Source organism: Rana temporaria, chromosome 2 (assembly GCF_905171775.1).
Source record: "Rana temporaria chromosome 2, aRanTem1.1, whole genome shotgun sequence".
NCBI lineage: Eukaryota > Metazoa > Chordata > Amphibia > Anura > Ranidae > Rana > Rana temporaria.
Window position 1 is genome coordinate 347522518 of NC_053490.1, and position 17770 is coordinate 347540287.

Below are 17770 nucleotides of genomic sequence, written 5' to 3' on the forward strand. Positions count from 1 at the left end.
AAATTAAAAGAGTCATTAGAAAAAGTAAGTAATTTTCCTGTGTACTCAGATTAGTATTAATATCATGGAACAGAAAGTAGGTGAACTAAAGCGCTGGCCCAACCGTGAAAATTAATGTTAACCAGTGAAAAAACATAAACAAAATGCTGCTCGAATCTAAAATGTGCCAACAACAAATAAAAGTAATGAATAAAGGATGATGAGCGCAAACTGAAAATCTAACAGTGAATAACAAGACAGTCCATAAGGACTGATAGCAATCTATTTGTAAACTAAACCAATGGGCTGTGCATTAAGGTGAAAGCTCCCAAAAGAGGAACTAAATTCAATAATAAAGTCCGAAAATTTAAGTGAATAAAAGTGCTGTGTCAGTAATGGACAAGTTTTCTGTCCTTGGAACATCAATGTGAACATCAATGTGAAGAATCTGTATACACTTCGCTAAGCCTGGGCTCACAGAGCGCTTACCTCCAGTCACTGGGTAATGTGCATCAACGAAATCCTCCAACGCCTGGGCAGGATCCAAACAGTGGGGTGACTCGTATTCCACAGAATTCTCCAAGTGCTGAGGTGGAGTCGAGGGATGTTCTCTGTGTCTAATGACAGTACAGGTCCAGGGCAAGAGCAAAGTCAACTCAGCAGGATAGCCACATCATATATCAGGAGCAAATATGGAAATAAAAAAGCTCTCATAGCGAAGTATGTAAGCACTTTTGGGTTTAATAAAGGTAAAAAATGTGCTTACATCAAGAAAACGGGTAAAAAACACAAAACAGCTGCACTTCCGGTGGATGGTCAGGGTATCGCGTCACTTCCGGTCACGTCTAACCTTACGCGTTACGTGACTTCATCAGAGGTTACTGAGTGACTGTCCAGATGCAGTCTTATATAGGTACAAAGAGGAAATGGGTCCGCGGCCATTTTGGATTACAAAACGCCATTTAAACAAGACTAAAATGCGGCCATTTTGTAAAAGGGCAAAGAAAAGGGAAAGGAATCTAAATTTAAATCGGTTGCCGTAAGATTAATACGGACCAGAGAATATTAGATTAAACGAGCAATCGTCTTAAATACATAAATAGAGTATTATTTATTATACACATATTTTTAGGATCCCGTCAGTTATTGGTTTAGTTACCTTTATTAATTGAATTGTAAGTGTCCGTAGTCTGTTATCTTGTCATATTATTAATATTTTTACTTTGACAAGTTTTTAATATGTTTCATATATTTAATATACATTTTTGGCATTTGATACTCTATGTATTTAAGACGATTTGCTCGTTTAATCTAATATTCTCTGGTCCGTATTAATCTTACGGCAACCGATTTAAATTTAGATTAAATCCTTTCCTTTTCTTTGCCCTTCTACAACATGGCCGCATTTTAGTCTTGTTTTTAAATGGCGTTTGTAATCCAAAATGGCCGCGGACCCATTTCCTCTTTGTACTATATAAGACAGCATCTGACAGTCACTCAGTAACCTCTGATGAAGTCACGTGACGTGACGTACGCGTAAGGTTAGACGTGACTGGAAGTGACGCGAAACCTTGACCGTCCCACCGGAAAGTGCGCTGTTTGGCGTTTTTTACCCGTTTTCTTGATGTAAGCACATTTTTTACCGTTATTAAACCCAAAAGTGCTTACATACTTCACTATGAGAGCTTTTATTTCCATATTTGCTCCTGATATATGATGTGGCTATCCTGCTGAGTTGACTTCGCTCTTGCCTGGACCTGTACTGTCATTAGACACAGAGAACATCCCTCGACTCCCACCTCAGCACTTGGAGGATTCTGTGGAATACGAGTCACCCACTGTTTGGATCCTGCCCCAGGCTTTGGAGGATTTCGTTGATGCACATTACCCAGTGACTGGAGGTAAGCGCTCTGTGAGCCCAGGCTTAGCGAAGTGTATCCAGATTCTTCACATTGATGTTCCAAGGACAGAAGACTTGTCCATTACTGACACAGCACTTTTATTCACTTAAATTTCGGACTTTATTATTGAATTTAGTTCCTCTTTTGGGAGCTTTTTCACCTTTAATGCACAGCCCATTGGTTTAGTTTAACAAATAGATTGCTATCAGTCCTTATGGACTGTCTTGTTATTCACTGTTAGATTTTCAGTTTGCGCTCATCATCCTTTATTCACAGTATTAATATCATGGTGCTGAATGTGCTTTTTCTTTAATGTAGTACAGTTCAAGATGTAAAGTTTCATGTTCGTGGCACAATAATCGGTCGTAGGAATCATCGTTCATTCGCTCACCTAATAATAATACAACCTTTTTTGTGCTGATACAGTGTTTACTAATTTCACCATGCCTATTTAGTTAACACTGTATCAGACAAAAAAGATTGTAAAATTGTGGAATATGCCCCCAAAAAATAATTTTAAAATTTGTTTGTTTTGATTGTTTTGTAATGTTTGTAATTGTTTTTAGTACAATTGTACATGTTCATGCGTTTTAGCAAGATAACCCCAATTTTTTTTATATTTTTCAAAATTTTTATTTATTTTTAATATTTTACCAAAAAACAAAACAAAATATTTCATATGTTTACCCCAAAAAAATATATATTTTATATTTTTTATCCCCCCAAAAAAATATATACATTTTATATACAAATATATTATATTTTTACCCCTCCCCCCCAAAAATAACAACATTTAAATGTAAACAATAAAAAAAGATTTGATACTCAACAATGTGTGGCTTCTTATATCAATGTTGCCTAAAATACCAATAAATATTTGGGGTGTTTACACTGACAATGATGGGTATATGGTAAAGGGAAAATACACATGCACTACAAGTGCACTAGTAGAACCTAGGGAGAAAGCTAAAAGAAACCCAAAGGGAAAAAAAAAATGTTTTCAGAAGAAAAATATAATTTTATTAAAAAAGGATAGAACATTCAAACCTCATCAGGCATTGCAATGGCCCCCCTACCCATAAAATACTCGAAATACTGTTGGCGGACATCACAGCTGCTTTGGGGGGCCAGCTTCCTGGCCCGGCAATGCCATTTCTGATTGTAGTGCGGCCTCAGGCCCAACAGAAGATAAACAATTGGGGATTTTTTTTTTTAAAGTTATGAAGGATGCAACAGCACATTACAACGTGATTCCAACCGTGAGGCGGAAGGAAGGAAACGGCTGGCCATGATGCCAAAGGCATTTTTAACAACCCTTCTGGCTTTGGCCAGCCTGAAATTAAACACCCTCCTCTCAGGGGTGAGGGTCATTTGGGGAAAAGGCCTCATCAGTTGGGGACCCAGTGCAAACGCCTCATCCGTGATGAAAACAAAGGGTTGTCTCCCATTCTCTGCCGCAGGTTGCAATGCCAGGTCATCTGATTGGAGCCGTTGGGCGAACTCCGTCTGGGCAAACACTCCGCCGTCAGACATCCGTCCATTTTTCCCCACATCTACAAAAATAAATTTTGTAATTGGCAGACACCACCGCCATCAGCACTATACTGTGGAACCCTTTATAATTAAAATTAATAGGATCCCAAACGGGGTGGTGGTCACGATGCGGACGTGCTTGCCATCAATGGCTCCTCCACAGTTGGGAAAGTTCCAACGCTGTGAAAACTCTGATGCCACAGTCTGCCATTCCTGTGCGTAGAGGGAACTGTGAGGTAAAAAAAATACTTTGAGACATAAACATTGCAAGCAGATTATCCAAAAAATATTTTGCCAAAATATCAGTATATCGTTAATTTGAGGAGTATTTTAAGACAAAAAAAAGGATCACTAATCAGATTCCTCACCCCCTCTGATGGCCCAATACAAATATTTTATGGGGGGGGGGTTCAAGATGAGTTGGGGACCTCAAGAAATAAGGCTCTAGCACTCTATCTGAATTTGAAAAATAAAATAAATGCGCACATTTAAGGGGGGGGTAGGAGGGTCAAGCACTACAATGGAGCAGTCAAATACATTGGGAAGTGGATTAGGCTAGGTGTGGTTTGGGCCCCAGGATAGAATGCTGGAGAGGTTTGCTATTGGAAATTGCATGTAGGCCAAAAAAGGAGCATTACAAGCTTACAGCATCCATGGGGGACAAATGGGACAGTTCACAGCATATTACAATCATGGAATAGGGACTGATTCAAAAAATACTATACATTAGCAAGCATTAAATACATATAGCATGTGAGGTTAAAGGACAAAACGTACCTTAATATAGTAGGACTTGGATTATGGCAGAACAGGTGTCGGGATTATGAGGCCCAGAGCCTGGGGGAGATGCCTGTCGAGAACTTGAGATCCTGCAAGATTCTCCCTGTTGCCAGGTAGCACAACGTAGCAACTAGCCTCTGCTCAGCAGTGATGGCTTCCCGCATAACTGTGTCCTGCCTGGTGAAATAGGGGGACACCAAAGCCAAGAGATGCTGAAAAACGGGGGTCAGACATCCTAAGAGAATTACTGATGTCATCAGGGTTATTCTCCTGGATCTCCCGCAGCAGAGGCATGTGGCAGAATTGGTCCCACTGGAGCAACCGATTCTTGGCCCATGAACTCCTCCTCACCCTGTTCATGGACCGGAGCCGGGATAAAGCAGAAAATCCCAGCACCAAGTACAGGACAATCTCGGCGACAAGAATGTACCCGCAACATGGCTAGAAAAATGGTCGTCTAATCAGAACGAAATAAAAGAACGCACTGACGAAACGACCTGAAAACAGTAACAAGTGGACAAGAACGCACTGCAAAAAAACAGATACAAACTGAAAGACAGATACAAACCAACAAGCACAAATTGAACACCAGAAAACAATCTTTAAAGCACAAGACTGAAAAGCGCGAATTGTCTCTCACCAAACATTTACTAACACACGGTAACACAAAAATCAGCCCCAAGGGTGGCGCCATCCGATGGAACTTCCCCTTTATAGTGCCATCGTACGTGTTGTATATCACCGCGCTTTGCTTGAGCATTTTTTTTCACGATCGTGTGTATAATAACGTTGAGAAAAAACTTTGTTTTTTCCATGACATTAAAAACAGTCGTGTGTACGCGGCATAAGAGTTGGACCTATAAGAGGATACAACTTTAAACCTGGGATCGACGTGAGTCTTAAAGGAACAGTGAAATAATCTGTGCTGCCAAGACCCAATGTTTGATCCTCGTATGCACTGACCAATTAGTCACCCTCACTAGATGACAGGCCTATTGGAATTTCTCAATTTCTACGAGACAGAGGCCACCCTGTGCTTTTGGTTAGAGCCAGAAGGGTAGGACTGAGATATGATGGTTTTTTGTCCTGACAGAGAAACTTGAGCATAATGTGCTTCAAGGATACAAAATATGCTGTCAAAACTCTATATGAACTGTTTGTAAAACGTTTAAAGCAAGTGCGGCATAGATTCATTTTTAAGATGGCAGCCCTTCCAAACAAGAATAACAAGTTTTGTTCCCACAAAATATGTCTTGGATGATAAGAGACAGTAGAGCTGGATGGCTATGGCTGTAAAGGTTGGTGAGTTTCAGACGAAAGCTGTATGCACAAATAAGTTATGACGTCTTCTTTCCAAGCCAAAGGGAAACTGCCTCTTGCAATATGAAGTCTCTTTGGCTAGTAGCATAACATTTGGAGCATTCGATTTCACATACTTATTTTTTTGGTTAGGCAACAACTGGAAGTGGTCTAAGTCATGTTGTAAAGTGGGCAAAGATGAACGGAATAACAAGGTGTCGTCAGCAAATGTTGCCAATTTAAAGTCTGTCCGAGATGCCCTTGATCAAATGGTTTTCACATAGCTGCCGAAGAAAGGGTTCCAGGGTGATGATAAACAGAAGCGAAGAAAGGGGACACCCCTGTCTGGTGCCGGAAGGCATTGACATTAACTTTAGCAGATGGGAAGGCATAAAGGGACATTACAATTTGTCCGGGAGTCAAGGGTCATCTCCATATAGACCCAGGCCACCCTGTCTAACACCTTCCCTGCATCTAGTGAAAGAAATAAAAACTTTGTTGGTTGTCAGCCAGTGGTGTATATTCAAAGCTTTGAGAGTATCATCCCAGGCCTCTGGAGTTGTCTTTTAGAAACAGGTGGGGGCAACTCTTCTGCCAGTATTCGGAGAACCAGGTGTGTTTACTGCATTACTTTGGACATGTGCTAATGACAACAGCCATCATTATGATGAAAAATCTGAACAGCACATGTTTGAGCTGCATACTTGTGGTTCATGGCTGCTAATGGACATTCAAGCATCACAAGACACACTACTTTGGGATAGCCCACAAGGTGAGAGGGGATGCAAAGCTAGCTCTCTCTATTACTTCATGGGTTTGCTTCACTTTATTCACAGGACACTGACACTTATTGCAGTACCTACTTTGTACATGCGCTGCTCACAATGGCCACCATCATAATCACAATGTTGATATTGTATGTTTATGCTGCATGCTTGTGGTTCTCCATTTCCTGGGTATGTAGTTTCTCATGGACAGTGCACGGACTACCACAACACCCAACACTTGCTCTTGTGTTTTCTGTTGCACGCTGTTGTACTTGTGGCCACTGAACCTGACGTGCTATCTTGCACTCACCGCCACTACACTGATGCACACTCTTGCACTCACTGCCACTGTAACCATACACACACAAAACTGCCTATTAAAAAACACAGTTTTGATAGTTTTTCATTAATATTTTTCTTATTTGTCCGTCTGAGGTGCTGAACCTAAATTTTGTGTTTTTAAAGATCTGAATTTGCAACCACTGTGGAAAATGTATGCTATTAATGTTTTGATCTCCATAGCGCTGCTTAATTTTTGGATGTAATGTAATATATTTTACTATAATATTAATGGCATTCAACAAGTTCTTCCGTTATAGGGAATGAATCATTCTTGCAATGTACAGCAGTAGATTCTACACAGCTCCTCTGGAACCATCTTCAGCAAAAAAATAAAAAAATATTCAGATTTGGTAAAGTGATTGGTGAACTAATCCTTGCAAATAAAGAGCTTCTTGTAAAAAAAATATTACTACCCCTACTTTTGTCCATGTCCCAAACTTTTGATCTGTTGCTAAGAAAATTCACAGCTAAAGTTGTCAAAAATAAAAAACACTCAAGAAATCAGTAATTCCTCCTGCTGACCTTCATGTCATGAATGTACCCTGTCATAAGTATCTGTTTAATTTGTAAGCCTAATAATGTTGATACATATTTTTAGAAAAGAGTGCACATTATGCTTTTTAGAAAATGCAATTTCGAATAACAGACTGTACACAATAGAATAATTCTACACCAGGTTGTACTTATATAGATTAATCATAAGTTCACTGGTTCTCCCCAAATTTTTTCCCAATTTATTTTAAATCTTTACCATGATGAGCATTACGATCATCACATTGCTGTGGTATCAGTGTGACAAATGTTGTCTGTGAATGTCTGAATCATTTGCTGTAAATAAACTCACCAACTAAGTATATACATTTTTTTTTACTTTTCAACCAGCGGGTTTGAACGGAAAAACTGACATAACCCCTGCATCCTCACAAGTAATGTGGATTGCAGGGCTTTCCCCTGCAGTCCTATTGCATTTTTACCAGCTGCTCCCCCCTGCATCATAATATAATACATACATCAGCACTGCAGTCATTTGTTGCATGCAGTGATCAAATACTGTTTTCCAGCATGATTGTTTGGCTTCTGTTGAACAGCGAGGCGTGCACACCGACCAAAATTCAGCTAGTTCCTCTACTCTGCTTTATAAAAATACCCTGAATTCTCTCCCTATACTTGCCAACACTTAATGATTTGCAGGGCCAGTACCTGGTTTTAAAGGTTTGTCCTGAAAAGTAAATGTATTATGTTAATAAGAGCTTTACATAGCTATACTTGCAGTACATTAAAACATACATTCTGTTATACAGTTCATTTATCATTATTATTATTATTTAAGGTACTTATATAGCACCGTCAATTTATGCAGCACTTTTTTTTTTTTTCGAGAAAAAGGATGTTTATTGACATTATGGTAAAAAATACATGGGTACATACTTTTTTTTTGTTGACAAATTCGTCTCACATCATCCTCATGTAACAGCACACAAAGAAGTAGAAACAATACCAAACATTTAACATGGCCTACTCTCCTCACACTAAACCTAGAAATACCACAGTAGTACGGGTAATTTGTAACATCGGACCCTCACACTCCCCAACACTCGCCCAGTTTAAGCGACGCACCCATCCCATGGCCCTCTCATCCTCCCACCTGCGCGGGGTGTAATTTGTTCTGTTCTCGCGCCTTTGACGCCAGCTTCTTATAAGAGTAGTCTGTCCAGTACCAGCTCTAATGGGCCAAGCCCGGGGTGTTTAACCAAGGGGCCCATAACGATTCAAACCGTCCCGGTCTCTTCCTATGCTGATATATATATTTCTCTGCCCGGAGGGTGAATTTGCATCTGAGCTATCCATTCCCCTAGCCTAGGGGGTTCCACATCTTTCCAATGGGTAAGAATGAGTTTGCGGGCCTGGAATAGGGCCCTCCCAATGGCTGTCTTCGGGTTATCCTCAAGTGGCAGTTCATCTATGATCCCCAAAATGCAAACCTTGGGGGTCTGTGGTACCTGGATCATAAACACATCATTCAGAGTTTTGAGGACCCCTGCCCAGTATAGGTGCAGCTTGGGGCACCGCCACAGCAGATGAATGAGGTCCCCATGGTCCCTGGCGCATCTAGGACATGTGTCATCATGTACCAAACCCATCCTATGCAGTCTGGCTGGTGTAAAATGGACCCGCAGGATAATATAAAGTTGTGATAAACGTTGTGCCACATTAAGCGAAGAGCCCTTAATAGCCAGCAATGCCTCTTCCCACTGTTTCCTCCTCAAAGGTGCCCATGTCATCCTCCCATGAGGTCACCACCCTAGAGGGAAAGCCTGGCAGAAATGCTGATAGAAGCCTAGCGTAAGCCTCTGAGATAAAACCCCTAGTACCAGCCACCCCCAGTCATAAAGTGGAAAATTGGTGCTGGGGACAGAATCCAAGGGTTGTTGTCCTGCCTGGGCCCTGATGGCATGCCTCAGTTGGCAGATAAAAAAAATGCATTGTCTGAGGTAGTTTAAACTTCTCCTGGAGCTCCGCAAATGAGAGCAGACGGCCCCCGGAGAATATATGGACCAGATGTGTGACCCCATACCTCCTCCACCGCTCGCCACATGTCAGGGACAGTAGCTCCTCATAGTAGCGATTGTTCCAAATTGGGCTATGTCCCGTAAAACCCTCTGTTTTGTAGCTATCGTGTTTTATTCCAGACTTTCTGCATTAGCGCATACGTGGGAAAGAGTCTATTTGATTTGGCACATTGTAAAGATTCGAGCCAGTCACCATGTTGTCTATTCCGTCATGTGTTTCACTATGTCTACCACCAGGTCTCCTAGTCCCCCCTTTCATGGCTCTGGCAATATGTTGTAGTTGAGCTGCAATGTAATACAACCAGGGATTTGGGAGGGCAAGCCCTCCCGCCTCATTTGGCCTTTGGAGCTGTTCTAGTTTGATCCTAGGAGTCTTATTAAGCCACAGAAAAGAGCGGAATAGGGATTGATAATTCTGAAAACTTTGAGGGGGACAACCATGGGAGTATTATGTAGGACATACAATAATTGCGGCATAAACACCTCTTCGTGAGGTTTACCCTGCCCACTAGGGACATTTTCAATTTTGACCAGACCTTTGATTTTTTCTTTAATTCTGCCTACTAAGGGGGAGAGGTTAAGCGTAACATAGTCCAGAGGCTGGGGGGTAACCCAGACCCCGAGATACTTGAATTTGTTCGCCACCGGAATGTTCTGCAATGTGGGGTCCGACGGAGCCGTCGAGTCTAATAGCATTATTGCGGACTTGGTCCAATTAATCAGTAGGCCAGAGTAGGAAACAAAGGTCTGAACCACAGACATCACCTCGCTAAGGGATCCCGACGTGTCTCCCAGCAATAGCATCGTATCGTCCGCATATAGCATACGTTTTTCATGCGTCGACCCATACCTAAATCCATTAATCCTCTGGTTAGAGCGCACCAGAGCTGCCAACGGTTCTATGGCAACCGCAAACAGCAGGGGTGAGAGGGGGCACCCCTGTCGGGTCCCCCTATGCAGCGGGAAGGGAGAAGACACTCTGCCCTCCTCTCTAATAACCACCAGGGGGGAGTCGTACAGGAGCCGCACCCACGACTGAAACACCGGTCCGAATCCAAATCTGCCCAGTGTCGCCCATAGGAACTGCCATTCAATGCTATCAAATGCTTTGTGAGCATCTAAAGACAATAGTGCTCTATCCCCCATATTGTCTGCCGTCGACTGAATGTTAACGAACAGTCTCCTGAGATTAATGGTCGTGGACCGTTCCGGGATTAAATCACGACTGATCCGTGTGTATAATCTTAGCTATTACTTTATTCAATCTTATTGCTAAGACCTTTGCCAATATTTTTATATCGCTCTGCAGTAGCGAGATTGGCCTATAGGAGCCAGGATCTAATGGATCCTTCCCTGGTTTGAGTAAGAGGACTATGCTAGCTTGTCTCATGGAGTCCGGTAGATGCTGCGACTCCCTGGCCGCATTCAGAGTATGAAGCAGTTTCGGGAGAACAACATCTCCATATTGTTTGTACACTTCTATCGGGATACCATCATCCCCAGGAGCCTTGTTATTAGGGAAAGAATTAGCCGCCTCTATCATCTCCTCAATGGTGATAGGAGTCCTCAAGGGACTCCGCCTGGGACTCCGTTAAACACGGTAGAATCTATCCTCTGCAGAAAATCCAGAGTCTCCTCCCCAGTGGTTTGGTTTGCTTTGATTCATATAGGTTAGCGTAAAATCTAACCAGTTCCCTCATCACCCGATCAGGGAGTATTGACTAGCTGTCCCCCTCCGCCCTCAGAGCTCCAATGGATGGGGACGTCTGTTGCGATTGCACTATTTTGGCCAGGAGTTTGCCCGGTCTGCTCCCCCTCTTCATAGAAGGCCATTTTTGAAAAGAAACCTTTTCCTGTTTGCCTTGGAGGCGTCAAGTCTAGTCAGTGCATCTTGTGCTGCAATCCAAGCCTCCAGTGATCCCTCCCCTGCATTGGCAATATACTCTGCTTCCAGTCGCCTAACCATCTGAGCCATCTGTTCCCTTTGTTCAGTCGTGCTGCGCTTTATGGCGTTTACCTCTGCAATAAAGATCCCTCTCAGAAAGGCCTTAAAAGCATCCCATGCTGTGTCCGTGCCAGATGATCCGCATGTCTCTGCCAAAAGGCCACAATGTCTTGTTCAATTTTGTCATGGGAAGGGAAAAGGTTGAGCCAAAAGGCGTTAAGTTTTCCATGGTGCACGCGGAAGGGTAGTAAGAGGCCTGACCCTCAAGGTGAGCAGAATGGGGGAATGATCCGAAATGCACCGGGGGAGATATTGTACATCTTCGACGTACTGGGTGGCGGAGGATGAGCACATGCATAGATCAATCCTGGACAGGGACATATGTGATTTGGAGAAGCAGGAAACTGCCTCTCAGGGGGGTTCCTCATTCTCCACGGGTCTACCCACCCACCTCCTCTATAAACTTTGCCATGGGCTGTCCTTGTCGTCCCCGGTCTCCTCCCGGCCAGGGTGTCTATCAAGGTGCGGGTCCATTATCCCATTAAAATCCCCTACCCGCCATCAAAGGGACACCTGGTTGCTCAGCTGAAAGGACAGGAGGATACGCAATATTTGAGGGCTGAAAGGAGGGGGAACATATAGCGCAGCGAGAATGAATGTTAACTGGTACACTCTACACAGTAAAACACATATCTTACCCTCCTGATCAATCCTGAGGTCTAGTAGTTGAAAATCTAGGGGAACTTATGTACCAGTACACTCACCCCCCTTGAATAGGAGGGTGTGAGTGGAATGATATGACCATCCCGCCCAAGCGAACCCTATCCAATGGACACAGTGTCTGGAGTCAAATGAGTCTCCTTCAAGACACATATTGGCAGGGAAAATGCTTCCTCAAGGCATTACGGATACCATGGTTCTTTTAAGTGGGTCCCCCAGTCCCCTTATATTGCATGAAATTACTGCTATCCTGTCATCACGTACCGTCTTAAAAGAGCATCACATGTCATATCAACCCACCACCCACCATAGCAGACACTACCCCTCTCATTCCTGCCAGCGGGTATATTGCATTTAACTTTGCCAATGTAAGATAAGAGTCCTCCTTTGAAATCTACCAATAATAGCAATAAAACAAGATATACAGTACAGGGAGGAAGTGTTAGGACACTGTGTAAGCAGTCAAGCAAGCCTCGCTGCACCATGACCATCAATACCTTACCGCTTGGGTCATGTGTAACCCGGGCAACTGCAGGCCCTGCAGTTCCGGGCGTGAGGGTCCGAAGTGGCAGTCCATCCGAGTGCGGTGAGAGGAGAGCATCAGCCATAAAACAAAGAAAAATTAGTAGGACCAACATGAAAAAAAACAAAAAACATAACATCTTTGCAGCGCACTGCTGTGGGGGCTAAACCTGTGCCCCTTCCCCGCCACAGACGCAACATGCAGCCTGCAGTCCCTCTCCTGTGCCTCTCTGGGCACCGCCTATGCGATACAAGTCTCACGTAAAAACCTGGAAAGTCAATTAGGAAAAGGGGGGAAAAAAATAAAACCAGTTCGCACAAATTCGAGTAGTAACAAAGTCAGATCAAGGCTCTTTTTTTGTCATCTGCATATAATGTTCTCTCCCGGTCCTAGGACCCTATGGCTAGTGGCAAAGAAAACATTCCCCCCCCAACACTCCCAGGAGGGAGATAAAAATCAGAAAAAAAAAGAAAAACACATAGGGGGTTTGAACCGGCTTACCCACCCGCGCCACTTGTTCATCAAAACAGGATAGTTCAGTCCGCGACTGCCTCCTGCCTCTCCGCCTGGCGAATCAACTGTTCGTTCATATCAAGCCACGAGATGAGGCATCCGTCGCCGATTCGAAGAACGGGCCCTGCCGCCTGCAATGATGCAAAGTTTAGCAGAGTAAAGCATTGCATAGTTGCCCGCAGGCGTTGCAAATCTCCTCTTCACTTTCCCCAAATTTGGCCCTTCTCTCTGCACCTCCGCAGAGAAGTCGGGGTAGAAGGACACTCTCACTCCATTGAATTGAATGTTGCGGCGCTCTCTGGCCAATCGCAGAATAATTTCCTTGTCCTTAAAGTTGAGCAATTTGGCCAGCATGGTACGTGGTGATTGCCCGGTGGGAGAGGTCTGGGTGGGCACCCTGTGCGCCCTCTCCACTGAGTAAAAAGGTGTAAAGGAATCTTTTCCAAAGACTTCTTGAAGCCAGGCTTCCACAAATGCAGTGGGGTCTCGGCCCTCCGTTTTTTCAGGGAGGCCCACTATACGACATTGCTCCTCCTCAAAAACGGTTCTCAATGTCTCGTTGCGGTTTTCGTTGGTTTATCGCTGTTCTAGCTGTGACCTGTAGATCCCTAATGAGGGGGGGCCATTCTATCTTCCACCTCGCTTACACGACTTTCCACCGCTGTAGTGCGTTCCCTTATTTTCTGGAAGTCGTGTCGAATCAATCCCACCTCCTCCTCAATCCCCCCAAAGTGTTGCTGCAATGTCTGCACCGAGGCCAACATTTATTGACCGCTTTAAGTATCTGGGCTAGTGTGGGTTGCTCCATGCCCTCATCATTCCCCCTCCTCCTCCGCATGTACCTCTGCTGCTATTTGGATTGAGGCCTGCTGCGATGCCTGGGCAGAGCCAGGCCTCTGCATCTGTGTGTGAAAGATATCTGGCGTGGCGTCCAGCTCCTCATCCGAGGGACGGTCTGCTATGCCATTAAGTTTCTGTGCATAGTACACCATATCCCTGGGTGCCTCCTTCCCCTGGCTTTAGGTGTCTTGGGGGGATTCTTACCCGTGTCCTTCTTGTCCCCTCGTGTCTTCCAGCCGGCGGCGGCGCCATTTTGCAGGTCCTGCAGCTCATCTCCCTTGAGCTGTTTGCGGGTCATCATACCAGTAAACGGGCAGACGTGCGGGGCGGTGTGTTCCCTGGATGCCGCGGTACTTCGATGCGGTGTTTGGGACCGGAATCCAGCAATATTCTGCCGGGAGAAGGATCACTGCAGTGTGCTTACAGGGAGCTCTGTGAGACACGTCCGCTCACATGCCGCTCTTGGCCACGCCCCCAATTTATGCAGCACTTTACATATACATTGTACATTCACATCAGTCCCTACCCTAAAGGAGCTTACAATCTAAGGTCCCTACCTCACATTCATAAACTGGGGCCAATTAGGACAAAAGCCAATTAACTTACCAGCATGTCTTTGGAATATGGGAGGAAACCGGAGTATCCGGAGGAAACCCACACAGGCACAGGGAGAACTTGCAAACTCCAGGCAGGTAGTGTTGTGGTTGGGATTCGAGCCAGCGACCCTTTCTACTGCTAGGCCAGAGTGCCACCCCATCATAAGCTAGGTTTCATGCAGATTACCGGGCATCTTTATGGTAATTGCAGAATAACTTTTCGGCAATAGTTTCATGTGATTTGTTTTTCTAAATAATTTTACTTTTTGTATTCTCATTTCAAGGCTTTTAACCTGTGGTCGCCGATTTACTGGGACTATGGCCAGCCTCAAAGCATGGTAGTACTAGTTTCAGTACACCAAATCTAGATGAGGCCAGACAGCATCATTCTGCAGGTAAATATAAAAATATCAATTGCATGCATACATTTCTTAGTACTTATTTAGTAATCATTTAGTTAATATTTAATTATGTTATGTAATCATTTTTATTTTTTTATCATTAATATTGCTATGTATTATTATTCTGCTTCTTTAGGCATGCATAACCTTAAAGTGGCGTTCCACCCACTTTAAGTCCTCAGCATTCAAAGCTGCTCCGGGGGCTTAAAAACAAATTGCATATATTTTTTAAACTTACTGTTTTATTTTAATAGAATTATCTATATCCTCCTTTCGGGCCGTGGCTGAGCGCCTTATTTCTTGTCTGTAATGCCTCCTGGGAGATGTTTGTCATCAATCCCAGGAGGCAATAGGCTCACTGGGCCTTAGCATTGCACGGCCCAGGCGGCGGCCGGGGCCATTTTAAATAAGGGCACCAGGCGTGTGTTGCCATTGTTAACTAGAGGCTGACCAATATATGTGCAAATATGGCTGATTACCTCCCTTCCCCACACTCCACTGACAGTTTCACACACTGAGCGTTTCTGTGCTCAGTGTGTAAAACTGATTTGCAACTGAATGCAGAGATAGGAGCTGTGAGTGTCGGGGGTGGGGCAGGACCTATTAAACACCACCCAATGGGATGGGATCTGGGCGGGCCGCTACGTGTATTGGCCCGCCCATTTCTTTAAGCAGGCCCAATCATTGACTCGTGTTTGATAGCTGCAAAGCCTGTCCACCCTGGATCCGCCCACTCCCCGACATCACACTAAATTCTGACAGCTGGTCTCTGCATTCAGTTGCATATAGTGTAACTGAAACTGACAAATTGGCTCAGTGTGAAACCTGCCAGGGTCAACCAGTGCCAACTTCCAGTGCCACCTGATGGTGCCAATCACTGCTAACCAGTGCCACCTGCCAGTGCCAACCGCCAGTGCTACCTGCCAGTGCCAACCAGTGACATCTGCTAGTGCCAACCATTGCCCGCCTGCCAAGAAAAAGAAACATTGGCTTAAAATATTGGCCACAAAAATTGGCATCATACATCGACTGCCCCGATTCTAAATATTGGCATCCAGTGCCACCTACCAATGCCACCTGCAAGTGCCAACCAATGCCACCTGCCAATGTCACTATTGACCAAGGATGTGACTACAGTGTTCAAGACGGTTTGCCAATATTTTGGCCAGATCTTAACGTCCACATTATTAAGAGAAATTGACGGTAAGATTCTCATTTAAGTGGGTCCTTACGGGGTTTAAATAGAAATACAATCAAAGCCTCTCGCATCGTTGGGGAGGAGGATCCCGACATCTAGAGCTTTGTTATAGGTTCGCAAAAGAAAGGGGCACAAAAGGTCTTTAAATTGTGAGTACCATTTAGTCGGGAAACCGTCTAAGCCCGGAGTCTTATGTGCAGGCATTTGTGAAATGGCTGCAGCAATTTCCTCAACCGAGATGGGTGCATCCAGCACTTCACGCCCCTTCGTTGACAAGGAGTGGAGAGATATGTCAGACAAGTAGTCATTCAATTGGGAGTCATTGTAGCCAACCCTAGAGGTATACAGGTCTTTGTAAAAGCATAAAATAGAGTCTAGGATATCCCCCGAGTTGTCACTGATGGGGGCCTTGAGCAGTAAGGATACGTGGGGTGGAAATGGGAGAGTGGTCAGGTTCTAGTCAAATATGCCAAGAGACGTCTGGCTTTATTACCTTGTTCAAACGAGTTTTTGTGTGGCATGCAACATGCGTTTTGCGTGAGATCTAACAGACAGAGTTCATACTCCCTACGGCTCTGTAACCATGCCTCCCTCATGTTGGAGGCGGGTTAGAGGCATAAGCAGACTCAGCACGTACCATAACAGTCTCAAGTTCCTCTGTAAGCATCCGGTTATTTTTGCGCAAGACCCCTGTGATGGACATGAAAGTGCCCCTCAGAGTTGTCTTAAACGCGTCCCATTCAGTGGAAGGGTCTACTTTTCCCAGATTATCCCTCCAATAGTTTGTGATGCCTGTCCTGCATTCTCCCTGCACTACCTTGTCTTCCAACCAGTATGAGTTCAGGCACCAAATAGCAGATCCCGAACCTAGGAGGAGGTCCACCGAGAGAGGGGGCATGATTCAGAAACCCCTCTAGGCAGATATGAAACGGCAGAAACAACAGGGAGGGGTCTCAGTCGGAGCAAACACCATATCTAGTCTGGACATGGTGTGGAAAGAATCCGAGTGGCAGAAAAAGTGGCGTACATCCGGATTTTTCCATCGCCACACCTCTGTAAGGCCATGAACCTGTGCCCAGTCTAGAAAAAAAGGGAAAGGGGGTCTACCTCGACCACCCAGGCGGTCCATAGTTGGCTCTAATATAGCATTAAAGTCCCCCACATAAAGTAAGGGGCCAGGGGTCTAGTCAGCAGCTGAAGTGACAGTCTAGAGCAGGGGGTGTCAAACTGGCGGTCCTCCAGCTGTTGCAAAACTACAGAGTCCCATGAGGCATTGCAAGGCTAACAGTTACAAAGCATGACTCTCACAGGCAGAGGCATGATGGGACTTGTAGTTTCGGAACAGCTGGAAGGCCGCCAGTTTGACACCCCTGGTCTAGAGAGTACCTCCACCGAAAACGAGGGGGGGGGCACAAACATGTTCACCAGGGTAAAGTCACAGTAGAAATTGCAAAGTAAGAACAATAAACCGCCCGTCAGGGTCGGTTTTAACTTCTCAGCCGGGAGAGATTTGGCTAGAAGGATGGAAACCCCCCTGGAGTAATTAGTATGAGTGGCATGATAGGAGTTAGACAACCACAGCGTTTTAGGGCCCTTGTTTTAGAGCCTGTAAGGTGAGTCTCTTGGAGGCAGATGATGTGCGGGCGACATTTTTTTAATACTGAAAAGACCAGGGATCTCTTCTGGGGTGCATTCAGACCTATATTATTCCAGGGGACTATCATTAGGGGCTTTGCCATTGTAAAACATACAGTAGTAAATAAGTACAAAGTAACATGCATACAAAAATATAAATGACCAGACAGGCCGCGCCACCTGAAGCACATACACGCACATGAGTAAAAGGGGAGGCGTACCATACCT

At 44.6% G+C, this 17770-nt stretch overlaps 1 protein-coding gene across 1 annotated transcript in view; it reads left to right on the plus strand.

Moving 5' to 3' along the window:
• Nucleotides 1–17770, plus strand: part of PIK3C2B (phosphatidylinositol-4-phosphate 3-kinase catalytic subunit type 2 beta) — a 1746470-nt gene that overhangs the window by 861125 nt on the left and 867575 nt on the right. The window contains 3 exon segments of the mRNA XM_040339537.1: nucleotides 14593–14614; nucleotides 14616–14681; nucleotides 14683–14703. Of these exon segments, the coding sequence (XP_040195471.1) occupies nucleotides 14593–14614; nucleotides 14616–14681; nucleotides 14683–14703 (109 nt within the window).